This window comes from Meleagris gallopavo, chromosome 5 (genome assembly GCF_000146605.3).
Source record: "Meleagris gallopavo isolate NT-WF06-2002-E0010 breed Aviagen turkey brand Nicholas breeding stock chromosome 5, Turkey_5.1, whole genome shotgun sequence".
Lineage (NCBI taxonomy): Eukaryota > Metazoa > Chordata > Aves > Galliformes > Phasianidae > Meleagris > Meleagris gallopavo.
In genome coordinates, this window is record NC_015015.2 from 7,611,264 (window position 1) to 7,638,543 (window position 27,280).

General features: G+C 40.4%; 1 protein-coding gene across 1 annotated transcript in view; it reads left to right on the top strand.

Moving 5' to 3' along the window:
• The window catches only part of DENND2B (DENN domain containing 2B), a 91,049-nt gene that overhangs the window by 38,337 nt on the left and 25,432 nt on the right, over positions 1 to 27,280 (top strand). Inside the window, exons 4-10 of the mRNA XM_010710979.3 lie at positions 8,025 to 8,173; positions 10,986 to 11,201; positions 13,734 to 13,830; positions 14,723 to 14,767; positions 17,742 to 17,926; positions 18,580 to 18,689; positions 20,157 to 20,226. Coding sequence (XP_010709281.1) covers positions 8,025 to 8,173; positions 10,986 to 11,201; positions 13,734 to 13,830; positions 14,723 to 14,767; positions 17,742 to 17,926; positions 18,580 to 18,689; positions 20,157 to 20,226 — 872 coding nt within the window. The remainder of the gene's footprint in view (positions 1 to 8,024; positions 8,174 to 10,985; positions 11,202 to 13,733; positions 13,831 to 14,722; positions 14,768 to 17,741; positions 17,927 to 18,579; positions 18,690 to 20,156; positions 20,227 to 27,280) is intronic.

Consider the following 27,280-nt stretch of genomic DNA (forward strand, 5'->3'; position numbering starts at 1 on the left):
TTCCTCTAAATCAGTCTTTCAGTTCATTTTTCTTTATCAGTGTCTTAAGACGATGAGCATAAATGTCTGCTCCTGCCCTGAAGAAGTGTTGGTGTTACCCTGGCAGCAGAGTCCCTGGGAATCCAAAGTCTGTAGAGATGTGGCTGTAGAGTTCTGATTCTGAAACATCACATGCCTTTGTGTCTGGGGTTTGATATTGTTCATTATGACAGAGGCCAGCTTGAAAACTTGTCTTGAAATCTCCACCTTCTTCTCGTATCTCCCTGTCTCCACACCACAGTTTATCAGTGCTTCGTGGAGGAGAGTAAGACAGTCATCACATGTTCTTGGTGGGAATTAAGTTTTCTTCCCAGCACATAAATGCTCAGAGACAGCTTGGATTCAGACCCACCTGTGTTTGTATTTGTTTGTTGAGAAGCCAGTCAGAAAGTTTTTCTGGAACCTGTGAAGTTCTCAGTTATCTGAGTTAAATTATTTCAGATTTGCTTTAAATAAAAAGCGATAGTTAAATTGTGCGGGAAATTTGGCCTTATGCGAAGGGAAGAAAATGAGAAAATGAGAAAAACAGAAGAAATGAAATGGTTGAAGGAGCTGCGGACAGCTGCTGTGTCTACTTTGAAAGCTCAAAGCAGACTAGAAAGTAAAGCAATGCCTGCAGCCTATTGCTACGGAATCTCTGCAACCAGGATGAGTTTCCAAGTGGGATCTTGCTCCTTGGGCTCCTGGTGGGAGCTTCCTATAGTCCATGGCCTGAGGGACAGCTGGGCTTGCTGGGGAGGGTTTGTTGTGCACCCTTCTGCTCTCTGGACCTGTTCAGTGTCACCTTTCGGTAATTCTGAGCCCTTCAATAACTGGGTGTTTCTTTTGAAAAGTATTTTTTTGCATCTTAAGATGTGTTGGAGATGGGATAGCGACTTAATCACTGTGATTCTGGAGATATATTATGAAACCTTGTTACAACTGATGCCAAAGGTGACTGAAAAGTAAAACCATATGGTTATACAAAACTGTTTATCTGTTTTTCTCTATTGTGCATCTGAGCTTTCAGTTTGGGGAGAATGAGTTTCTTGTTTACTTCTGCACTACCACAGGACAGCTAGCTCTAGGTTGGTGTGGGCCTTCCCCGTAGTTAGAGAGTTGGGTGATGAATAAATCATTATAAAGCTCTCCTTTTTTTTTGAGGGAGAGTTAATTATATCCCCAGTAGTCTTGTATTCAAGTTTCAGTTTATCACTTAGGAAGCAAAATGTTATTTTGATGTTTCCAGCTCTCCTTGAAATGAGTGGGGCACAGATGACTGTTGTACATGAGTAAGTACAGTCTTCCAGAGAGATGAGAGTGTACAGAGCTGGATTTGTCACTGCTTTACAATGTGTCAGACCACATAAGAGAGGAAATGGAGCAATATGTCTCAAATCAGTATTATTACATACAGCATCAGGGCAGCCTAACCCAGGTGAGTACCTGAGCAGTTAAAAAAAAGCAGGTGTGGCTCTTCAAGTAGGATCCTGAGTGTGGAGGGGAGGGAAAGCCGGTGGCTTAATCTTCCTTCCCTGTGGAGTCCAGTTCTCAAAACATCATGATAGAACACCTCATCTCTCCTGAACAGATTAGCTGTTTTGAATTCTGATGTAAATTGGACACGGTACTTGTCATGTAACAAATGGGATGATTTAGCTGTTTTACTGAATACTCCATTAAGTGTGCCAAAAGCTGCAGAGATGATGACTGCGGTCCAGCTGGAAGATGTTTCAGCTTCACATTGCTTTCAAATTAGAATATTTTGCAAAGTTCTTCCCGTAAACGTGGAAGAAGGTTAGTAAGCTGGGGCTCTTCATTTTTCCAGTAAAATCCCATCATCACATGCCACATTATTGTCTGTCATACTATAGTACCACATTGTTTTCTATCATATAATCATCTCACATCAGAATAGTTGTATGAATCTGGGAGAAACTGGATTTGCTGGGCTGCTGTGAAGCTGAAGCAAACTTGGAGAGACTGCACCTCTGCCAACTGTGCTGTGCTAGTCATCTCTAAGCTTTTCTGGGCTTTTCATCAGACCCTTAGCAATAGTTCTTGAGATAATTTGTTAGTAAAAGAGCTATGATTGATGGTGCAGGCTGTGACCAGAGAAACGTGTGTTTCTGTTTTCTTTCACGACCCTCACTTGCCTTTAAAAGTCTAAAAATCACGTGGGATTTTTCAACAGTGCAATTGTGGTAATTTTAATGTAGGGTAATGGCAGCCAGAATGCATTAAATGAAAGTTGCCATATAGGCCAGTCAGAGAAGGCCCAAATACTCTAGCTGTCTCATTCTGTTGATGATTAGGCTGTTTGTTGTATGCCACACTGGGATACATGTTATTTTTAATCATCATGTTATGATTCGTTTAGATTCCTATTTTTCTCTGTGGAATTTGTTTCACTGCTATATAACCCTTACAGCTTCTTTTGGATTCTCTGTGAGCTTTAGATGCTGGTTTTCTAGACAGTTAATGCACAGCAGTGAAATGGAGAGTAAAATGATTGTGATGATGCTCTCCCATACCCTAATTTAAATTCATAGAGAGACTGCATTGAAGTCAACTGAGTTCAACCACCTTGAAATGCAAGCCCTTTTTTGCATGGTGATGCTGTGGTGTGATAACAGTTCCTCATTGGTTGCTTTCATTCATGTAATTTTGGACTGAGTGCTAGAGGGTGAAATTTTTGGAGAATATTTTTATTTATTTATCAGATAAACTTCTTCTGCAGATAATTCTTGCTTATGGTTACAAATGGAAGCTCTTACAGTTCCTGTAGAGAGAGCAGAGAGCTGAAAGTCTCTGCAGTCTTTCTTCTATTTATTGCCTGGCAAGGCAAAATTGGACAAGCTTAGAAAACAGTGATACAACCCCCATTGCACAGGGCTCAAAAGGCTGATCACATTTTAGACTCATCTTCCTACGTGTTGCAGATGCTCTACTACTTTTCTGAGAACACAGTACTAATCTGATGCACCGGGTGACAGGACTTTAAGCAGGTAGTTGTTTGTAACCTAGTGCTGTTTAGAAAGAGCTTTTCAAAGCTACTATTATGCATCTCAGCTGTAATTTGACATTGAAATAGTTCCCCTTTCAACAGATTCCTGGGTTAAATTCCTTAGCTGAGATGCACAGTTGCAGCTTCTCTGATGTTGAAAGAGCTCATCTGTGTCTTAAAGATCTTAGCTCAGATATTTTATGAAAGCATGGGGATTTTGTGGTTTTCATCCATTTCATCTGAACATGATCATAAACATCCTGATGGATGAGTGCTCCTCCAGCACTGGTTGTGTGAATTGGTGTGCATGTAATTTTATGAATAAAATGAATGAATAGTGCATACATAGAAGAGTGAGAAGCCTTGTGCAGTTCTTTGGACTAGGAGCCCCAGAGATGCTGGGGACCTGTAAGACTGCACAGTATATGGCTCCCTTGCTATTTCATGGCAGATGGCTTGCTTGGGTACAAGCCCTCGAGTGTTACTTAGTCTGAGTTCCAGCTATCTGGTTCCCTTTTCCTGCCCATGTATTGCCACTGCTTCTTACTTCTTGCCTCTTGAGGGGTATGGTGTTTGTTCCAAAATATTCCCTGCAAAGGCAATTGAAGCTTTGATCTCCCTGTTCTTTATAATGTAAAATAAATTATTTGCACTATATTTTGTGTGCAAGTTCTAGAATACAGGAAATGGACACTTTATCATTTGTGAGGTGCTGACACCACCTACCTTGGCCACGTGGAGCCTGGGCTTTCAGCATCATTCTCTGGAGATGGCATCTTCTCTGTGTGAGCACTGGTTCCTAATTTAGGCACAACATTTAAGGCCATTTAATGAGCCTTTTCCATTGCTATATAACTGCTACTTGTTTCTCCAGTCTAGAAAGAAAAGATCCATTTCCCTCTTTTCTTCCATTTATTGAGAAGAGTCTACCTGTTGTTTCTTTTCCCCCTCGGTCTTGCTTTTCTCTCCTTTCTCAGCATGAGGCAGACTTGCTGAATCTGCCTCTGCTTCCCATTTGCCACAATGTGAGGGGCTGAACAGAGGAACGCTGTGTGCTGCCTCTGGTCTTGGTGGGGCTGACTTGCAGAGCGTCACGGATGGAGGAATTGCAACCACTAGAGGAAACTCCTTGATGCTTAAGCTCAAGGCACTGCATTCCTCATGGCTTCTCTAAAAGTCCCTGGCTATTTCATCTGTTTTTTTCCTTTTCCCCTAAGGACAAATTGTTAAATTACCTGTGAGACCTTCTGAAGATAAATGTCTTGTAGATAAATGTCCTGTGTTTACTCAGCAGTTTGGTACATAGAATTTGAGAGAATGGGAAACTTTAGAAGCCTGTAGAAGGAACTGATCAGACTCATCTGGGAGCAGGGCTGGTGATCAGAGACAGTAATTACCAAAAGTTTGCTATTCCATATTTGTTCTGATTCAGCTTTCTTTGAAGTCAGAGTTTGTCTGCTCTTTTCTTGTGCAGCACTTAGATCAGCCTCATTAGGACAAGTGTGGCCCTGTAGTGTGCAATCTCTCTCCTTCTGGCATTCAATAGAGACATCCATATGGAAGAAACAAGAACATTACTTTACTCTTCCATTGTAAATGTTTTTTCCTTTTACAGCAAATCCAAATGAATGCAAAAGCCCTACAACATGCAGACTGTAAACATTCCTTGCCTTGATCTCTGGGATTAGAGAAGTGATGGTGTTGAGGAGAAATGCAGTGATCAAAGCTGCAAACTTCTGGAACCAACTCAGCTATATGGAAGCCTTCCTCATTTTCATGTTGCAGCAGCAGCTGCCACCACTGCCATTCCTCTGGTGTGGGACCCACACCTGCTGGTAGCCACCTGTCCCCAGGCCTTTGTGCCTATGGAAGGGTGTAATTGTGTACTTAGATGGGGTTGACTGCTGTCCTAAGTCAGTTTAGGAAACCCACAAACATCTCTTTTGCTTGCTTCTAGTCTTGGGTTTGTTGGAGTTCTTTACACCCAGAAACCAGTTGGTTTCTGCTTCCTAGTGCTCTTTTTGCATGTATGATCTTTGTGTCTTATCCACCAAGAACAGTTTATAAACTAAATAATAAAAAAAAAATAGTGACTATCTCAGCTTGAAAACGGCCGAAGACCCACAGAAATAAATAATCTCTTCTAGCTCATTGACTGAACAAAATATTTGGTTCAAATGCCAAATCAACAAAACCAGATTGATCAAGCTGTTTCAATGCCAGAGATTTCATGGAGAAAGAGGCTATTCTTTTTTTTTTATTAAAAAGAAAAAATAAAAATAGATGAGGCAAATTTAATCTGAAGAGATAATTAAAAAAAGAAAAAACAAAACAAAAACAACAGAGACAATTTTATTTTTAAGTAAATGAGAACAGTAAAATAAAAGTGTTATCGAATAGCAAGTCAAACTTCTGAAGAAACTCAGAAGGGCTATAGGGAAAGGGTTAAAATCCCTGTTGTATCTCCACTGACCTCCACGTTACACTGAAGAGGAATTTGGCCTGAGCTTTTTTCTGCTAGAGGATCTGAGTCAGAAAAGCAGCCTCTGCTCTTGGTTTCTTACTCCTCCCTCTCCTCTCATCCAAGACTTCTCTTGGCCTGTTTCTAAACTTAATATTTTATATCAATATTAGTATTGCTGAGTTTAGCTGGGTTCAAACAATTCTGCTTTCCGTGATGTCTTGGAAGGAGAATTGCCATAAACTTATAAACTGCTTTATGTTTTAGAAAATATTTCTTCTCAGCTAATGAACTTGTTTCTTCTTGGGAGTTTGGATAGTTAGCAGACTAACGCAATAAGATTTGTTTTCTCAAGGAAGCATATGTTTAATCACTGCCTAATGTGGCTGAGTATTTTGAAATCTGCTAATCCATTCTAAAATTCTTGCTTGACCTATACTTGACTTGGGCTTACAAGAAATTTTATTATGCTAGTGCAATCCATTTAGCTGTGAGTAAGTAAAAGCACTTTGCAAAGTTGACTCTTGCTGTGATTATTGTATCTTGAACTGCAGCATTTACAAGTAACAATTACTGTGCAATATCTATTTGTTTTTCTTTCTGCAGGAGTTAATCTGTTCCATAGTCCTGTAAGAATATACATGGCTATAAATTGTTTTCAAGAGTATTTGTTGCTTCAGATTTGTTCTGTTCATTTTGTTCATCATCAAAAGGTCTTTCTTTTGCATACCTCATGCACCTGAAGACATTCTTTCCACGCAGCATGTGGACAGACTATTGATAGTGCAGCCTCTAGAATCAGATTCCCTCTGGATGAAATAATAGGTTGTGACTGCCAACTCAAACATTCTTCAAGAGCAGCAGTCATTCAGGCCTCTAATTAAAACAATGCTAAAGCATTCAGTCTTTTCTTATGTTTGACTAGAAATCTTAGTATGATGCACTGCTGAAGCAAAACTGTATTTTACTTGTAACACGTGAATGTGTGAACTTGCTAAGTGAAAGCTCTTATCACTGTAATTGATGAATCAAGCAGTCCTGTAGTTCAGTAAAGTAGAAGGCACAAACTGTTTTTTTTTCTTGTGTGCAACCAGGAAATATAATATTCTGTCTAGAAAAAAGAAACTGATAGTCAAAAGAAGAGGATATTAATATGAGCCTTGCTCTCACTGAAAATAACTGTACCTTGGCTGTCACCTCTGCAGAAGTGGTGACAGTGTGAAATGTAAACCATACTGTAGTTTTCTGTCCTCAATTCTTGATTAATACAGTATGCAATAAAGCCTGGATTTCTTCGAAAGCTTATATGTAATTGTTTGAATTGTAATATAAATTCTACTAAATGCAGGATTTCTATGGTCATCTTCAGATAAAACTACAAAAACCAGCTTGTCCAGAATCTTTGAACTTATTGCATGTTTCACATTTCTGCAAATTCAAGATTTGAATTTGAGCAGATGATTTTATTGGGACGATTTTCTAGGTAAGGTGGTAAGAAAACTGGAAGGGCTCTGTGTTTGAAAACCCTGAAGTTCTATGCCAGTTGCTGATTATGTACTGTCTAAAGAACGAGATGCAAAACTTTCATTTTATTGATGGTGTTCATTCAACTTTGTGCTTCTTAGTTTGGTGAGAGGTTTACTGAGTTCAGAATTCCTGCAAAGATGATGAGTTGCTCTACCAATCCTTAGATGGAAATGGCTGCTGAAGAGTCGTGGATCTCCCTTAAATCCATACTATAAATGTTTCTGGTTTTCAAAGGCTGAAAAGACAAAGATGGCAGTATGCTTTTCAATTTATTTCTCATTTGTCTCATATTTAGTGGTTAACTGATCAAACCTCTTTATATTACTGATGGGAGATTAGTATCCAGGAGATACTAATTTCACATTAGTTAAAATGAATGGCTGCTTAGCTAGAAGGCACGATGTATTTTAAACAACTTTGCTTTGAGGATGCAGCATGGTTGGTGCAGAAATTCTTCCCTCATCTTCTGCATTTTCCAATCTTCTACATTTTCCAATCTTCTATATCTTCCAATTTTCTCTCTTGACACTGCTGAGCTAAAGTGCTTATTCTTTCTCTGCCTGCTCTCTGGGCAGAGAGAAAAGTGAAAGTAGCATCAAATAAAAGTTGTCTTATCACGTGTAAGGGTGGTATATTGAGAACAGTTATTTATTGCTGTGAGTGGCTGCTATAGATTTGTAAACTCTACCGATATACTTTAACATAGTTATGTGCCTTAGTTTTTATATATCAATAAATTTTGAACAGCTGCAGATGCTCAGAAGCACATCTTGTGAAATCTTTGCATTTTATTAAAAAAAAAAAGTTAAAAAAAAAAAGTTGTCTTCATAGCCAAGTTTTCCTCCAAATACTTCCAGCTGCAGTGAGAGGGATGAGTCATGCTGAAAGCTGAGCAGCTTTTCTAAAAGTTTTTCACTTGGTTCACATGACTTTTTTTTTTTTAATTTTTACATTCCTTTCTGTTTTCTTTTCTTAAAAAAAAAACAAAACAAAACACCAAAAAACGTGAAGGAGAGTCATCCAAGGAAAACCCGTATGAGGATGTGGAGCTGAAAGGCCGTCACACGGGCCGAAAATCCCATCAGCTCTCCGAGAACTCCCTAGATTCTTTGCACAGGATGTGGACTCCGCAGGACAGGAAATACACATCACCTCCCCAGGTAATGCACGGCGTCACAGGGCGTGAGGGCACATTTCTTTCTGCACTTGAAAGCTTGTTAAAAGCTGTTACAAGAGAATCAATCGTGGCATAGAAGGAAGAGCAGCTGTACTGAATGAAAAAGAGTATCTGGAAAACGAGTGCAATCAAATCCATAAATTGTTGCTGCGAGTGCTCTTGGCAGCTGCAATCGCGAGTCTCAGTGCTGCACTGAAGACGCTGGTTGCTGTTTGGAGTAGTCCTGACGAGCTATGGCCAGATGAGTTTAAGCAGAACCCTCTGCCAGCTGTTTGAGAAGCTGAATCTGGCCCTAAATCTTTTGTGTAGGTTGTGCCTCTTTGTGAACTACCTCAACGTTTGCTGTGGGGTTTTTAGCAGGATTGGAGGGAGAGGTCAGCTTCTTAATCTTTCCCATGTATTGTTACAGGAAGCCTATTGTGACGTGTTAATATGAAGTATGTAATGTGGCATGGTTTCTTCTAAGATGGAACAGGCAAAACATACCCCTTTACTCCCCCTCCCAGTGAAGAAATAAATAACCATAATCAGAAAAACCAGAGTGTCTGCATTTAACAAAGCTGTATAAGCTGTGTTGGCAGCATAAAGTAAAACACCTGCAGACTTTCTGTTTTGTGGTGAATTTTCCAAAGCAGTGTGTTTTCTGTGAAAGCTATGAAATGCCAGGTTGCTTTGTGGTTTATGGGATCGTTGTGTTCATAAGGAAAAATTTAAATTTATCGCATGCTTAATTTTGAGGTTTGAAACCTCTTTTAAAGGAACATTGTTTAGCACTGAATCAACAGAAAATTTACATTTTAATGAAAGGTCACAAGAGTCTACCTTTTTTGTCATGTAAACTGACCTAGAACAAAACAAAATATATTTTCTTTTGCTATATTTGGGTACACATGGGCACCACGGTCCTAGAGATAAAAATATTATCAAGATTCTTAGCATACGCCTGGCCCATCATCTGTAAAACAGAAGTGTTTTCTGCTAAGCTACTGAAAAGGGAGCAAGTGGGAAGTGACCTCTGGAGGTCCCTTTCAACCCCAATGATTCTGATTTTGTGAATAGAAAGTATTAAGGGAGTGATCAGGCAGAGTAAGGAGAAAGATAATTTTGTAGTGAGAGACATATTACAAAGAACAATTATTTTGGGCAGTACCCTGTATGTTAACAGTAGTTGTGGTACCATTTAAGCCATCCAAAAGGATGAACCATATAGGCCCATGGTAGTAACATGCTGTTCACTCTTCTGTGTTTTACAAAGGGAGACCAAAGAATTTATGGATTACAGTGACCTCTGTAAGATTTATCAATAAATAAGTATTCTTTAGTATCTGTGCAACAGGGCTCTTTATTCTGGTAGCTTCTTTTTGCAATGCAGCCAGGAGATTCCATTAGTTCCATAATTGTGGTGTCATTTTGTTGATTCGTAGAGCAAAGGAACACTAAGGGCAGGTCAGCTATGGATCTGGGTAATTCTTCAATGACCAAAAATAGAACCTCAATTTCCTGAAAAATGGTGGCTTTGGCAATAATTTATCACCCAGTTTTTCCAGCATAGCAACATAGCTGGTTTAGCAACATGACTTCAGATGATAAACAAGATGGAAGGGGCCAGAAAGTCAACAGGCTTTCACCAATCATCTCCAAAAGTGTTTTTTTCATTGAAGTATAGTCTGCTGTAGATTCTCCTGGCATGCAGATCTGTGGTAAGCAGAGACCTCAAACACTGGCTTGTGGTAATTTTGAATCCCATAGTGACTTCTCCTTTCCTGTTTGTTATTTCCAATTCTTTAAGTCATGAGCTACAAAGAAGATGTTTTATTGATGACATTCTGTTTGTGATGCAAAACCCACACATACAGACACCCTACACTTAACTCCAGATCATATGGCCCTGTGATGGGTATGCCCTCCAACTATTACAAATGAGATATTTAATACTGCAGGTGCACTGTTGTTAACACTGCTGATAGGACATCAGTGAATGCCAGCTGCCAGTTGTTCAAGAAAATGGTACTGTTTTAAAACATGTTGCTGTAATAGATACGTAAAGGACTGTTTGGCGGACAGACAGGGTGAGGTGCAGAGTTATGGAGGGAAACACTTTCTGTCTTTCACTTGCATCACAGGGAAGCTGGGAAAAGAACCCTAGGACTTGACCCTGTCAGCCTGCAATTAACCTTCCCAAGAACTAGGCAGAGCTGCTCTGAGATCTGTTCCAAGAGACTCCCAGATTTTTGAAGATAGATGCTTCTTGGTACTTAATCCTGTCAATGAGATTTTGCTTTCCTACTACAGTAATAACCAATTTGTCTTTTAAAGTAAATTCCTTGGGAAGGCAGGACAGAGTTGTAATAAGATCTTTGCGTATTGACAGATCTCAAAACAACTTTGACACCATGGAAATACAGCAAGCTTGATTTCCTACTTTCTCAGGAATAAAATAGCTTCAGTGTAGTCACTCTTGATTTTCACCACTGTGAGAGAGATCAGGCCCATCATATCAGTGTTTTGATGTCAGCCAAACTTTAGGTTAGGTTTGAACACTTATAGCGTTGATGTGATGTGAGTACATGGAAATTCAAAGCCGAACGCAGTTTATTGTTTTCTTTGAAATTTAGATAAGGGTATTGACCCCCATCTCTTCAGTCTGACCTTTACCTCTCTTTTTGCACATACTTTGTAGAGATGTGGCTCACCTGGCATGACGTATTTATACAGCCACCACTCACGCATAGAGCTTTTTCTGCACTAAATGTTGCTGAGGAGTGGAAGAGTTCAAGCTGTTCTTGTTCCCACAGCTACCTTCAAAGCCCAGCAGCCAGTCTCTGCGCGTAGGGAACTGGTCAGAAAGGAAGAGCCACCGCTTACCACGGCTACCCAAGCGGCACAGCCACGATGATATGCTGCTGCTGGCTCAGCTTGGCATTCCCTCTTCCCCCACCAGCCTTAATGAGGACAGTCTGAGTACTGCAAGTGAGCTGCTGTCTACACGCCGGGCCAGGAGGATCCCAAAGGTACTGGCAGGGTGATCTTGTCCCAACAAATGGTTCTCTGATTACAAGGCCTCAAATACAAGGCTTATGCTTGGGGATAGGTCACCTGCCTGCAAAAACCTGCAATTTTCTATCCAACATGTAGCTCTTATTGAAAGCTCTTTTTCTTGGTAGACAAAATATACTCCTTTTTACACAGACCCCAACTGTGAAAGTCCCTTCCCTGCGAGTGAGTAACTCTGCACTTTGTTTGCACGTGCAAACATTGGACTGCCATCATTGCAAAGAGTTTCTGCATTTATTTACAACTTACCCCATCCTCATAACCCTGTTGTCTTGAAGTGAGAAATAATTTTCTACTTGTCAAGGAATTCAAACTTTCCAGCTCAAAATGAGATGTGTAAGAGAAAAAGCAGAAACCAACAAGCAAAAAAACCCAGCCCAACAAACCAAACAACAAATCAACTAGAAAGACCAATAAGACCTTCTCTAGTACAATAGCAATAGAGAGAACAGGCAATATGTTCACTGCTGGCTTGCGAAGAGTCAGTTTTTTACTGTATATTCAACTCTTTTCTACTCTTTTTAGAGAGTGTATTTTAAAGTATGCGGCTGTAAATATTGTGAGTGGATGGAGATTTCTATGTTCCTGTCAATTAAACAAAATTCTGACTCAGCCAGAAGCAATCAAAAGGAATAATTTTATATCTTTACTATTTACTATAATTTTATTTTCATGAAATACACTATTCTATTGCACATATGAGCATACATCTGCGGAGGAAGTTACAGAGTAGTTTGCAGAGTAGCATACTTCTTGGTTTTGAGTAAAACTTGGAAAGTTTGGATGTTACTTTTGTACCCGACTTTCAAATTTGTTGCATTTAAGGAATAGATATTCTCCCCATATGAAATTATATTTTAAGTATGTGAATGTTCAGAATTTTATCAGAAATCTCAAATTATTTCTACTTTTGACAGCTCTAGCTCCTAGAATCTCATATTACTGGATAATCTCACATTTTTATTGAATAAATATTAGTTATTAGATAAAAAACTCTTACCTGAGAAATAACTGTTCTGGATCACTACCCTGTGCCTCCACAGATGCAAAACCTAAAGGGAAGATAACAGGAATGCTTTATGAAACCATATCCAAATGCTTTAAAAAAACCTGGACTTCATTTACTGCTGTGCAGGTTTCACTATTAGTGAAACAACCCAAGCAGACAGAGCACTGGGCAGCCCCGTGAAGGGAGCACAATATTTCAGCAAAGCCTTTCACAGGCTGGCCTCTGATCTCTCCTAGAATTGATTTTGATTTAGTTATGGTTAGCTCCTTTGATTTGCTGTCCCAGCTCCTTTGGGATTCTCCCAGTGCTATCTGTGCATCCTGTACCCAACCACATTCTTATGTACTCTTGGAAATGGAGGGGAGGGGACTTGTTTAATTCTTCCTGTGCTTGGTAGAAGTATAAAAATAATTTATGCAGTAAATGTAAAATTTACCATGAAAATTAGGTACGTATTTCAATTAACACTCCTGATAAAACATAGCCAGCATGATTCAGCTGTTGGAAGAACTGAGTGCAAATTTGTTCCAAATCTGTGCTCTGTTACTGACTTTCTCCTCTGTCTATGGTAAATTAGTTTCTCACTCTGTTTCCCTCTTAAAGCTGAGGTAAAACAGCTTTTGCAAATTGTACCATACTTCTATGAGTAGGGCTGCTATGGAATGAAATAAACTGTTACTGACTCATTAGGTCATTATGAAGATTAATTGCTTCGTATTTATGACTCTTCAGAAATTATAGTATATTGTTTAATTACTAATTTTTGGTAATCCCAATCTCTTGTTAAAGTCATTAAACATGAATATTTTCCATTATCTCAGATTATTTTGGATAGAAGATTGTTATCCATATTAGCCCTGTGAAAAGAAGTCATAAAGATGATTACTAGGAATTAAAATTCTGGCTACTGCTGGCTTCAGCCAGCACCAGTAGCCAATTTCAAAATAATTTTGTAGATAAGATTGGAGAAAGTAAATGCAGCACCTCTGAAGGTCAGTAAGGACAGCACAAGTTGGAAGGGGGTGGGAGAAGTCCATATGGGCCAAATCCTCAGCTGATATAATAGGGCTTCAAAGCAGCACACTACTCTGTTAGGTGTAAAGGCTTTAAAAACCTAGGGCCAACTCTTTCTCCAAGAGAGAGAAATGCAAAGGATAATAGATGTCTTTGAACACTCAGTCTCAAGGTGCTTTTATTGCAAATGTCTAACTCATTTTTGAAAATAGGATCTTGATTCTGGAGTTCTTTGTTTTTCAAAATATAACTATAGGCAAGGTAGTGAGATTCAAAATAAGTGATTCAAGCAAATGAGAGCAAAAAAAAGGGAGAAGAGAAAAGCCCTTTGAGCTGATAAATGTTTTAGGGCATCTAGTTAGTCTGTCATCTACTGTCAAATTGTTTGTTTGCATCGGCTAGTTAATTAAGTTTCCTAGCAGAAAAGTGATTTGCCTTACTGGTTGTTCTCTTTCTTATTTTGCAGCTTGTCCAGAGAATCAATTCCATCTACAGTGCAAAAAGAGGAAAAAAACGATTGAAGAAACTTTCTATGTCCAACATTGAGACTGCATCCCTGAGAGGTGCGACACACACATCATAGTTTAGTGAATCCATTTGATTGTTGCAGAAGTAACAGATTTCCTTCTGTTCACATCTACTCCAGGCTCAACTTTGTTTAGAGCTTTCTGCTGTAAAAGATGATAACTTTTTCTTGTGAGAGTAAAAAAATGGGAATGAGCTAAAAATAAATCAGATTTTCACTGTTGTCTATTTTATTAATCTCATGACCATCTAGACTCACCCAGCCTGTTCTTTAGCACAGATTTTCAGTGGTTTATGTCTGTAAGTTTTTTCCAAAATTTGCAATTTTAACTCTATAATTCTTAATTCTGTATTTTTTCCTGGCATGAATGTGTGAATATAACTCTGCCTGCAATTCAGATTCTTTCTGGAAAAGCGTGGTTCCAGAAGGAAATTCAGGCTGTGTTTGTAGTAGGAGTATAATGAAATTTTAATGTGACAGAAACACATCTTATTGTAGAGTTACTTTTGCATGGTACTCTCACTCAGTCTGGTCAATTCTGCCCATTGAAAATATTACTCAGACAAGGTTCATAAGGCTTCCCTTGACTTCTAAAGTACATAACTATATTAAAAAAATTGCAAGTTTGAAAAAGTATCGGAATGGTTTACAGAGATTGGGTTTCAGTGCAGTGATTTGCTACAATGGAGAATGAATTCTGTTTTCATGAAGCTTTTATTCTCAAGGAAAATTGTAACTTACTCCAATGCAAAGATAATCTGAACATCCACTCAAACTGTTTATTTCAAAATGTTTGAAAACTCCAGAGAGAGCATGTCTTGATCATAAGGTTCAGTGTGTGATGTGTTTTTCCCCAGTTTCACCACCAGTAAATTGAGTTCATGTTTGCTTTGGTTTTGCATTAACTGATCGCTTTATCTCCTTTCCAGATGAGAACAGTGAGAGTGAGAGTGACTCAGATGACAGGTTTAAAGGTAAGAGGTCAGACTTCAGTTCCTTCTAATCAGACACTATCACAGACTCTGTCAACACGTAATCTCCTACTACTGAGCATTGTTCCTGTCTATAACGTGTATTTTCCTTTGTGAATTATGTTAACTTCACTATTGCAGAGCTAACACAGGAGCATGAATGTAGAAAGCATAGACAGAAAGAACTGTGAGGATCTAACAAGGATATGTACACTGTGTCATATAATAAGAACAGGACCTTCAATAGGTTTGCTTTATTAATCACTTCTTGGATGCTGCTGTTTTCCAGAATAGCAATCAAGTGCAAACTTAGAGGAATGAGGTTGGATATATAAGCTCTCTTCTTATTCATACGCTGCTTTAAGTGCTAACTGCTAACTGCAGTTGGAGTATTGGGTATGATCCAGCATAGCAGTTCTTATATTCTTTCATAGGTATACAGTCTGCAAATTATAGAAATTCACAGAATTTATAGATGTTACAGAACTTACAGAACACCTAGAATATATATTATAGAATTTAGAGAATTTATAGAAATTTATTCCAGAGTTCTAAAGGAACAGGCTGAAGAGGTTGCCAAATTACTCTCCATCATATTTGAAAAATCGTGGCTGTCAGGCCAAGTCTGACAAGTAACTGGTGACTGGAAAAAGAGAAACTTCACTCTCGTATTCAGGAAAGGGAGAAAAGAAGACCTAGGAAACATGAGGCCGGTGTGCCTCATGTCTGTGCCTGGGAGGATCATGTGGTGCAGATTCTCCTGAATGAGATGTTAAGGCATGTGCAAGATAAGGAGGTGATTTGAGACAGCTAACATGACTTCAGTAAGGGCAGATCATGCCCAACCAATCTGGTGGCCTTTTGTGATGGAATGACTGCAAAGATGGGCAAAGGAAGGACTTGATGTTGTCAACTTGAATTTGTGCAAGGCCTTTGACTTGTACCACATCCTTATCTCTAAAAATTGGAGAGAAGTGGATTTGAAGGCTGATCTATTAGCTGAATAAGGAATTGATTGGATGGTCATAGCCAGAGAGCTCTATGTCCAGGTGGAGACTGGACACAGGTGATGTCTCCCAAGGGACTGTCTTGGGACCAGTGCTCTTCAACATCTTTATCAATAAAATAGACAGTGGTATTGAATGTACCCTCAGCAAGTTTGCTGATGGCACCAAGATGAGTGGTGCAGTTGACAAAATAGAAGAGGGGATGCCATATGGAAGGACCTGGATATGCTTGAAAAGTGGAAATCTAATGAGGTTTAAGAAGGCCAAGTGCAAGCTGCTACACTTGGGTCGAGGCAATCCCAGATATGATTATAGACTGAGAGAAGAACTCCTTGAGTTCAACCCTGAGGAGAAGGATTTGTGGATCCTGATGGATGAAATGCTGGTCATGATCCAACAGTGTGCTCTTGCAACCTAAAAGGCCAACAGTATCTGTGGCTGCATCAACAGGGGGGTGGCAGCAGGGAGAGGAAGGTGATTCTTGCCCTTTACTCTGACCTTGTGAGGCCCTAACTGGAGTACTGTTCAAGCCTGTGGCCCTCATTATAGGAAGGATGTTCAGCCTGGAGAAAAGAAAGCTCCAGGAAAACTTCATTGCAGTCTTCCAGTAATTGAAGGGAGCTTACAAGCAGGAAGGGGACTGACTTTTTCCATGGTCTGATAGTGATAGGATAAGGGAGAATGGCTTAAACTAAAAGAGGGGAGATTTAGGATAGATATTAGGAAGAAATATTTTTACTTAGATGGTGATCAGGTGCTGGAACGTGTTGCCCATAAAGGTGTGGATGCCCCATCTCTGGAGTCATTCAAAGTCAGGTTGGACGGGATCCTGTCAATTGGCAACCGTGACAATGGCAGGGAAGTTGGAACTAGATGATCCTTAAGGTTCCCCCCAATGGAAGCCATTCTATTATTCTGTGAAATTCCTCTATCAGTGTGCAGTACCTGCACAAACTCCACTGAGGTCAGGCCAGTGAGTTAGTGTCTCATATTCAAGAGACCTGATAAATGGAGAGAATTACAAAAAAAATCAGATTTTATTACTAAAAATCTATCATGTTATTAGTAAGAGAGGTGAAAAAAACCCCACAGGTATGCAGAGCTATTGAAATAAGATGAGGACAAAGCCTTCTTATCTATCTACTGCAGGTTTTTTCTTGGGATTTGGCTTCCCTACTTGTGCAGTCAGATCATGATCCAAACTTTCTAACAAAATAATTTATAATTCTTATGTTGTTGGACCAGTTGTATGCCAGCTGGTCATCAGAGCGGTTTCTTTTATTTTTGCTGGTTAATTACTGTTGAGATCAAATGCTTATGACATCTTATTTCCCTATTGCAAGAGGAAACATGCCTTTTCTGAACTGTGTCTACAAATATAACTTATGGGATGGACATGTGCCGCTAATAGTTTGACTGCCATTGCAGAGAGATCCTGCTGTGAAGAGGTGGGAAGAACATGCAAACAGGCAGCTGTTTTTACTTAGTTTTTTTTCAGTTAATGCTGATCAGAACTGAGAGATGTGAAGACACATCACTGTATCAGGGCTGTTCCCACAGAGCTGTACTGCAGTGACCAGTCACAGAACCATTTTTCGCCAGTGTAAACCACATGCAAGTCAGGCCTGAGGTGAAGTGTCACCTTGGAGGTTCTAGTGCATTTGCATGCTGATGGAAGAGATTATAATATAGTCTTAGACGTGAAGAAAAAGCAGATCTTTGGCAGTGTAACAGTTATGAACTGCAAAAGATTTCAGTGACTTAGTGTTGCATCACTTCATTACTTGGAGAGAGGTTTGATTTATGGGTGGAATTAGTGAGGCAGTACGAAAGCCTGATTTTGTAAGGAGAACATGCTTAGAATAATACGCTGGCAAACTGGAAGTCCTTTGTGAATGGCTGTGGCTCACACGTACACATTATACTCCCAGGTAATGATCTGTACCTTTTTTTTTTCTTTTTAATGCTAGCTCATACCCAGCGCCTAGTGCATATCCAGTCAATGCTGAAGAGAGCTCCGAGTTATCGAACCCTGGAACTGGAGCTCATTGAGTGGCAGGAACGGGAGTTATTTGAATATTTTGTGGTAGTATCACTGAAAAAGAAGCCCTCTAAAAATACTTACCTCCCAGAAGTGTCATATCAGTTTCCCAAGGTAAAAGAAAAATTCTTACATACAACTTACTCTAAATGCTTTCTAAGATCTTTATTTTGCTAAAATCAATGATGTGAATAAGTGGGAAAATTGATTGAAATCTATTTCTTAATTGGAGTTAATCATTCAACTTTCAGAATTTGTATAAAGAAAAGAGCATTGAGAAGGTGGCAGAAAGCTTTCCCTATTTACAAAATTGCCATTTCCAGCACTGGAGAGTTTGGCCCAATTTTAGGTGCTTTAAATATTGTGTTTAAATTCAGTTTCTAAATATTTCCCTTGCAACTCCATTTAGCTCTGTCAGGGTTTGTTCCAAAACTCACTGAAGTCAATGGAAAGATTTTTGCTGAACTAGGTCTACTCTGGCAGCAGAAAGAAATTTCAGATAGGAGTGCATTTTAATTGGATGTTGTGCAACAGGGGAGTTTGGGTTAACTTAGGGAAACCAACAGTGGTTATTTGTGTTGTACTAGCTTCTAAAAGCCTCTCTTGGGGTCATGCCTCACTCTGCCAAGCACCAGTATGGAACCGGCTGATGGGTCTTTGCTCTTCAGAGCTCAGCAGCAAACCCCCACCTCCCTTCAACTCCTGAGAGGTGCTGTGAAGCTGGCCATAACAGTAACTGATTTAATTTCAATTCTTCTCCCCCACAGCTAGAAAGGCCAACCAAGCAAATGCGTGAAGCAGAGGAGCGTCTCAAGGCCATCCCTCAGTTCTGCTTTCCTGATGCTAAAGACTGGCTCCCTGTCTCTGAATACAACAGGTATATCCTTTGATGCTCCTCTGCCTCACAGTGCTGATGCAGTGCATCTGGAGCAGCTGCAGGCTTGCTGATGCCCAATTATGGAAGTAGCAGTTTAAGTCTTGGCCACTTTAGGCTCAAGCAGCTGTATTTAATTTTTTTAGGTTCTGTATTATTTTTCTTCCCCATTCTGCCCAGCTCACCAGCCTGTGTGGCTGAAGGGAAAAGATCTGAAGGTTTCTCTCAGTGCTGAATCAAAAAATGTAAATGAAAGTATTTAAAATGAACCTTAAAAAGGACCATGCCCACTACTTGCTCTACTCATGTACCCCAGAATGCTTACCTGATGTTGCATGGCACCTCTACTGGCCCAACGCAGGGAGCACTGTCTTCCTTATGTATGAATGAATATATATGAGGAGAGGATAAAGGAAGGGAGAGCCAGACTTCCATTTTCTTCTTCATTTAGAAGAAACCAGTGGATCTGAACCTGCTGGTGTGATGATAAAGTAGTAAAAGAAGGGGAAGAAAGAAGAAATATCCCAAAATATGAAATGTCTTTTAAAGATGCGTGGCATGAGGTGTATGTAAATGAAATGTACAGTGCATATCTTAAAGGAGTTTCAACAATGGCGAGAAACTAGCATTCAGCTAGGAATCACTGCAGCCAAAAATACACGTGGAATGTTTTAGTAGCTTAGGTATGATGTGCATCACATAACCATGTTATATTCAGTGTTGCTTGGCTATACTCAGTATTTTTAATCACCTGAACAATGAAGTGTAGAACACACTGAAGTAAAACTGTGTGGACAACGTTGCTGGGAGCAGCATGCAGATCTGCTTGCACAGCATTCTACCTCTTCTGCTGCTGCTCTGCTAGACAGATTTTCCAGGAGTCCGTGTTTGTGAAATAAGATATCCCTATCATATTCTGCTATAATTATGTAAAGCCTGGCATTAAGAAGAGTTTTATATAATGCCATTTCAAACTTGCAAAGTAGCCAGGAACGGTTATCAGCCAGTATGCAAATTCATAAACCCACTGTTAATCTGTATTATTTTTAGATTAGCAAATGATTTCTCTACTCTAAGAGAATGCCTAGGGCTCTCCCTTTAAAAACAAGGCACAGTCTAAAAGAGAATGTAACTAAAACATAAAGGATACACAGCATTTGAACAATGCTCTCAAAATCTGATTCTTATATTCCTTCTGCAGTTTGAAGACACTGCTATGCCATTTAAATTCAGCACCTATCTCTTCTTATAAGAAAATAACTAGGTTGTCCAGGACTGTGCAGACATTTTTACTTTACTCTTGATGGAATTTTGCCTCAAGAGTATGTCCAGGTGATGGACAGAGGGAGACAAGACCTTTCAGTGGGAACAGCCTCTCATAGGATAAAGCGCTATCCGTTTTCAAATGACCTACTTTCTACTTAGGCTGCAGTTCTGGTACTAAGATCAGGACAATTTTCTTCCTTTTAGTGAGACTTTCTCTTTCATGCTGACTGGGGAAGATGGGAGCCGGAGGTTTGGCTATTGCAGGAGGCTGTTGGTAAGTACATCACCTTTATTTCAAACTGTGGAATTCTGTTAAACAATATCTCTAAACTATAGTCTGAACTTTGAGGGTGTCTCCTGCTATTTTACTAGAAAACTGGGTTGCTCGCTCTGAGATTTGGAAGTGCAAGGACTTATATTAAAATAAGACTTTGAAATGTCTGTCTGAATCAAATCCCATTCATAGGAATGAGATCCCATTTCATAGGAATGTGGAAAATTTCTTCTGTGAGCATTTACCTTTTAAGTTCTTTATATCATGGGCTTTCGAACAGCAGCAGAAATACAACACTGCAAGCAAAGGCAAACGTGGTATTTCTAAACATTTGTGAATAAAGTTTATTTCTTGTGCAACTGCTTACATCTCTAAAGCTCTCTGCCAGTGTTGCCTAAATAACTGCAGCATATCTGTGGTGCAGGCAAATATGCCACCCTGCTCAGTAGGGTGACAGTGGAGGACAGCCCACAGTCAGCATTTTCTCAGGGCCACACAATAAAGGGCCCGTGACAGGAAGTCTAGGCTCTGAGGCTCCTTTTCTGACCTCTTGACCAGGGGTGATTAGCTGTTGGTAAGGGTACCCAGTCTGACCTGCTGCACGACTGTCTCATCGCGGGACTCATCACTAGGGAAATAAACTGGTCACCAGATAAATTCAGATCTCAGAGCATGCTTACGTGTTGTGAGAGAAAGAAAACTGCACAAAAGACTTGCAGTTTATTAAGCCAGGCAAAGCACAGTGTGAACAGGCTCCTGCTGTCCATCTATACATAACTGATGGGATGGCAGCAATGCATACAGCCGTTGGCCATCCCTGCACTAGCCAGTGCACTTGGGTGGGGTTGCAAGTGGTGAGACAACTCGTGTATTATCCACATGTCAGTGGACTGCACTTCATTAGAGAACTTATATGGATAATAAATACTATAGGAACGGTTTACATATTTGTGCAAAATGAATGGATAACTCTCCCTTTTCCCCTTTCTTCCCTTGCTGTCATTACTTCCCATCTTTCCAAGCAGGGAGCACCTCCCTTCCATAGTTTTCAGAGGCTTCCAGTATACAGAGGAACTTGCTGTGTTAGAACAGCATGCTGCATTCTGTGTGCTGCTGGCACCTGACCCTGTCCTTACTCAAGTCTATGGCAATGCTCCTTGTCATGCAGATAACAGATGCTCTGCTTGGGAGATATTGCTGTATATGGGTGCTCTATTTGTAAGAGATTTCACTTAAACTAACAAAGCAGAAAGCTTGTTTATCAATTCTGTGGGCGGTATTTGCTACAGGTAATATCATGGAGGCTTGCTTACTGTGTGTGTCTAAGTGTGGAAGAGTGGGCCAAAACAACAGGGTTAGGTGATGATTCAGAGATAATGACGTAGAGCAGCTAGAAAGTATCCTTGCTGATGTAAATAAGCAGAACAAGATGTAGTGCAGCAGTACAATTTTTAGTGTGTCTGTTGTTATTTAAAAGGATAATAAGGTATATTCAGACAATGTTGACTAGAATCAAGTTTTGAAATGTATTCCCTCTACCATAGAAGGGCAGTTTAAGGCTTTTATAGTTCTGAAAATATCAGCAAGTTTGGAATCATGCACAGAACTTAGATTTGTGACATGCAGAACAGTTGATCCTGAATCAAAATGAGACTGAAATAAAAGCCACAATGAAAAGATGTGTCAGACTCTGAGCAGGTGAAACTGTTTATATGCCAGAGGCTTGGGCTTTAAAACAGATCTATGTGTTTAAGTGTGTAACTTCCTGAGCAATTTCTGACAAGGTCCAGAGTAACTTCTCTGAGGACTCCCATTCCCAACCTGCCAAACACAACAACCCTAATTTGGGAACTACAAAAAGTTTTCAGCAAACACAATGTATAAGAAAGATAGAGTCCTATTGCTCAGTATAGAACTGTAACAAAATCCTGAATTAATTGTAAGCCAACTGCTGCAGGGAGAATTCCTTAGAAAATATTCGCCAGCCTGAGGAGTGCTCATAATATTCAGCTGGAGTTTCTCACATCTTCTGGAGAGCTTGGCAGTTGTTGGCAGTAGGCTCCATAGAACCATAGAATGGTTTGGGTTGGAAGGGACCTTTACGATCATCTAGCTCCAACTCCATGCTATAGGCAGGGACACCTCCCACTAGACCATGCTGCTCAAAGTTCCCATCCAGCCTGGCTTTGAATGCTTCCAGAGAGGATGGTCAGAAGCTTCCATGGTCAAATGGACCAACCCGTCCAATCCTGTGAGATAGCACCCAGCTTACTGCTTGTGCCTTTTTGCAGAGTTAGGTGTTCTGGTGCCTCTACTTAGAAAATAATTACTTTTTAGCTACTGAACTTTCTGCTATCCTAGTTCTTCTTTGGTATGTTGAGATATGAACAAACTGTCCCACTTTTCTGCCTTTGGATTTCACATTTTTCCAGACCCTTTTTCTGTCTGTGTGTGTATCCAAAATCCTGCCAAAAGTACCTCAAGGGATACAGTGACAATTATGTTCTGTTTGTATAGCAAATCCTGTAGAGAATCCTTTTTAAATGTATTTATATTATTTTGTTTCATTTTTGAAACAGGATTAGAATGGAATGTAACCTATTGTACTACTGCAAACAATCTGCACTTTCATAGATAGCATGAAGTTTTTCCAGTTACATTTTGCTACCTCCAAGGCAGTATTGTAGTTGTTTTCCTGGTCACTTGATACCAGAAGTATGCAATTTCATATAAAGGCAGATGAGTCGATATACTGGAGATATTACATATCACTACTATTCCACTTTACTGCAAATAAGACGTTCTTCCATATTAAACCAGATTAATTTTACTTTCATTTCCACACTTCTTTCCATCGATTTGCCAGGCTCATTTCTGCGACTGTGTCTGGGCTGTGGCTCTGTGATATTTGCCTGTCAGCAGCAAGGGTGATTTGAGCAGTTCCTGCTGAAGGCTCTGTTTCACCTCACAGCTCACTCCATTCCTTGGTGGGCATTACAATACCTCAGGTGCTATGGGGCTGGGGAGAAAGGGAGAGCAAGTGTACCCTGTGGAGAAGGAACAGAGGGGAGGATGCTGTACTGGGAACTGGAATGCATTTTGGGCTTTACTGCAATGGGAGTTGCTGAGAAGTGTTAGTTCTAATCAGACAATACCGGAATATAAGTTACTGCATCCTTAAAACACTGTCCTGCTATCAGCTGCCGTAGAAGGCCGCTGGTTCATGGGAATAGTAGGAAGCACATTTATCTAGCACATTGGGCAGTTGTCTGAGAAGACCTCTTTCTCAGAATAGAAAGCTTGATATCAGGATTTTCTGGCTGTTAACTTTGTACTTGCAGAAATATACATGTCTTTCACCCTATCTTACCTCTCTTTTCCCTCTCATATAAAAATGCTGCCCGGGGCACTTTTCTAGGCTAAGACAAGTGAGTCCCTGGAGTCAGGGGAGGAGCAGATGCCTGAGCAGAAAGTGTGTACATTAAAACATGAAAAACAGTCTTTAGGTGGAACATCCTGTATTTGCTGGGGCAGGAGAGAGGCATTTGTTACACTGTGGAAGCAACTCTTTTGGGATGCAGACTAACATCTATGGAGCTGAGAAGAGCTCACTGGAAAAGCATTTCTTCCTGTTGCTATGTTCCCTCCATCCTGCCTTCCCTCGAACATGTTTGACAGTGTACACTGAGTGCTCTGGCATTAAAGTTTGTGTTTCACATACAACGATAAGACTTTAACATGAGTTTCTGGATTTAAAACACCGACAGCTTTTTCATGGTCTGTGTTTGGATTGGCCCTAGCTGTAAACCAGAGCTGCTGCAGAAGCTGGCTTGTGACTCTGATGGAATAACTTCAGACTCCCAACACTTGAATTTGTTTTTGAGGAACATCTCTGGTTGTGAATTTCTGGCTGCTATTAGCTGGACATCACCAGCTTGCCTCATGGGATTTCCCTTCTTCATCTTGATGTTTCCCTGTTTAAGGTTTTTGGATTGAGTCTGCATCTCTCATTCTTCCAAGACAGTCCTAGAGCCAAGCAGAATGTGTCTTTTTCACAATCCTGCAGAAAGGAATAGAGATTGTGCACTGTGTGCATTTGCTTTACCATTTAAAGTATATATTATCTCTATTATATGATCACTACCTTAATTACTGTGAATTGCAATTAAAGCATTCACAATTCTGCTCTCAAAGACAGCCCACAGTGCTAAAGGCTTACCCAGAGCTAATGCATGTGCTTTAAAAAGGCAAAGAAGCTGTTGTGTGTTTGTCATGTTCCTTTTTCTCCTGGCCTGGCCTGGGACAGCCCTTACTTTTTCCTCAGAATGCTCTCTGGAGAATTATTGAGAAGGTCTCAGTAAAGATATCTTGGCTCACCCTGGGAGGAAGGGGTATAGCCCCTCTGGAGTCTTCAGATTGATGTTAGTCTGTTTTTTGCTTCTCTTCTACTGCTTTGAGATGGAATGTAGGACCCTGTTGCATGTTTCTCTTCTGTGATGTTTGGTAGGTCTGTTTTAGCTGCATTCCCCCTCCACACAGGGTGTCTTCGGGTAGATGGAAAGGCTGGGAGAAGTGCAGGAGGAGAAATTGATCCCTACTGCTTTGGTTCCTCTGATGTCACCACACTGGTACCAGTGTTCCTCAGTTACTTCTGGGGCCAGGAAAGCAGGAGCTTTTTTCTCTTTCTTTAAAGCCCCAAACCACCAGGGTTGTCTGAGTGGCTGGTGGGTGTGCATATTGCCTTGATTTGAAAGCAGGAGTGTGCGGTGTGTGAGAGCATCTTACCAACACCAGACTGGGAGAAGATCTCTGAAGACATCTTCTGGATTTCAAGCACCTGGGTAGGGAGATGAGCTTTGAAAGAGAAAAGTGGTAGGCTTATTTTCAGAAGCAAAAGTCGTCTGTTCCACCTGCTGAAGGCAGATGATGAAGCAGGTTTTGGAGACTTTACTCAGCAAACATCAGATTAAACTAATTGTAACAAGACTGTCCTGAACCACTTATGGATCAGCCCTGAAGCAAATCTCAGCTTTTCCATCCCATAGCCAAGTTCTTCTCAGTTTATGTTCATGCTCTTGGGAATCTGTCTCTTGTTATCAACAAAACTCATCAGTGTTTTAATTTGTGGTGGACTAAGGCCGAAAATATCCTGAGCTTTCTGAAAACAGCTCAAAAACCAAAACATCATTCTCTCCACCCTCCCTCTTTCAGAAGGAAGGCAATATGTCAAGGCAGAGTCAGCTTGTGCTCCTTTAGGGCATAGCTTCCTTGAACTGGGCGTATCGATTGCATGGAAGAGAGAATGAGACAGGATGGGGCTCCAAGGCTGCAGCTATCTTGTAGAGCACAGCCTTCAAACTGGGAATGCTCTCTTCTGGGAAGGGGGGAGGTTAAACCAGCACTGTATGCTGGGTGCAGTCTCTAAGTCTCTGCTAGTTAAGGGAGTTAAGTCCAAGCAAAGAAGGAAGACATTGAGGATGGGAAGGTTGAGTTATCCCATACATTTTTCTGGGAAAAAGACAAACCTATAACACATTGAGCAGGTGGTTTAGGTCTGTCATCGAATGTAAACTAATGGCTGAGAGGAGAGTTATGCGAAGAGTTGGCAGTGCTAGAAATTTGAGAAATAATGCCCCTCACAATGGTTCTGCCTGAGGGTTTTATGTACTGCCTCTTGCAGATGATTTGCATTCACTCGGGAGTCTGTGCTGTCTGCAAGAAAACATCTTTGAAATAATAGAGAAGTCTGTCCTATATGAGGAGTGCAAGGAGCTCCTAGACATGTAGCCTTTACAACGTTTGAAAGCAATGATATTTCATAAAGCAGAATCTTTTAGTAAGTGCTGAGCTGTTATTGTTTCTGATCTTATAGATGACCCAGGAATGTGATGTTTTTACTGGCAGTCACTGAGACAGCTCTTGGCTGGGAACTATCCAAGTCTCCTGGCATGGCTTCGGCATTCCTGTAGATTTGACACAATGATTTTAACCAAAATCCCACATGCTTGATATAATCACTCAGTGCCTTTAGAAAGGGTTTTATACCTAATATGGACAAAAAAGGATTCTGCTTTTTCAGAGACGTGACGTGTAGTGAGCAGGTTTGGATCCAGAAATAGACGCATCTGTATTCACTTAGTCCGGGTATTTTTTGTGGTCTCTGTTGTAATAGGCCAGGCACCTGCTGACTGTCCAAGCCCAGTTTGTGATATTCCAATTTGAAAAACACAGCTACCCCTCGGTTTCTCTCGATGGATGTGACACGTAAATGCTAAACTGGGGGGCTGTTAATTACTGTATCTGCAGAGTCAAACAATGAAACAAAGATTAAAAAAATACGCCAGCTTTCTATGTGGATGCACAGGAGATGATCAGCTACTTTGGCTCAGTGTACAAGTGGGAGAGAGCAGATGGAAACAGTGATTCTGAGCTCCTTTATCACAGTATTTCTGGGGATGATTCTATCACTCCTGCATAGCAATAACGTACAGCTGTGTGAGGAGGCTAAGTGGTGCCAGGTGGTTCTTTTACAGACACTTTTTATTCAGTGTTTCACAAGTACAGCTGACTCCACTAGATACAAGGAATTAGGAGGCCTATCTGTCATTTCAGTCCCTGCTTTCAGTTCAGAACTGTTCTACAGCTGCCCTGTGCCATATTGGATGTCGCTCCTGCCAAAAGCAGCACCAGGACTTCCTTGCATTGTATCTTGGGAATGTGTATCACAGTACCTGAAGTCAGCAAACTGCCTTGTTGAAATGACTCCCTTTAGGAAGTGTGTGTAACTGATGAAAAATAGTTACAAATATATGAAACTGTAGTGTTGTATCACAGCTTGTTAAAAACACAGTGGTGATCTCCTGTGCATGGATGTTTCAATCTGTGCTGTGTGCATGCAGGACACAGGCAGACTGCCTCTCTGCTCTATGAACCTTGCCAGTGAGGATGCTTTTCTAAAGTGCTTGGTATTGGCCTGATTCAAACTCTTTTTTAGTACGTAAGCAAAATTCAGCAAGTGGTTGTACCCTTTTTTCACCTTTTTTCACATAGTGCC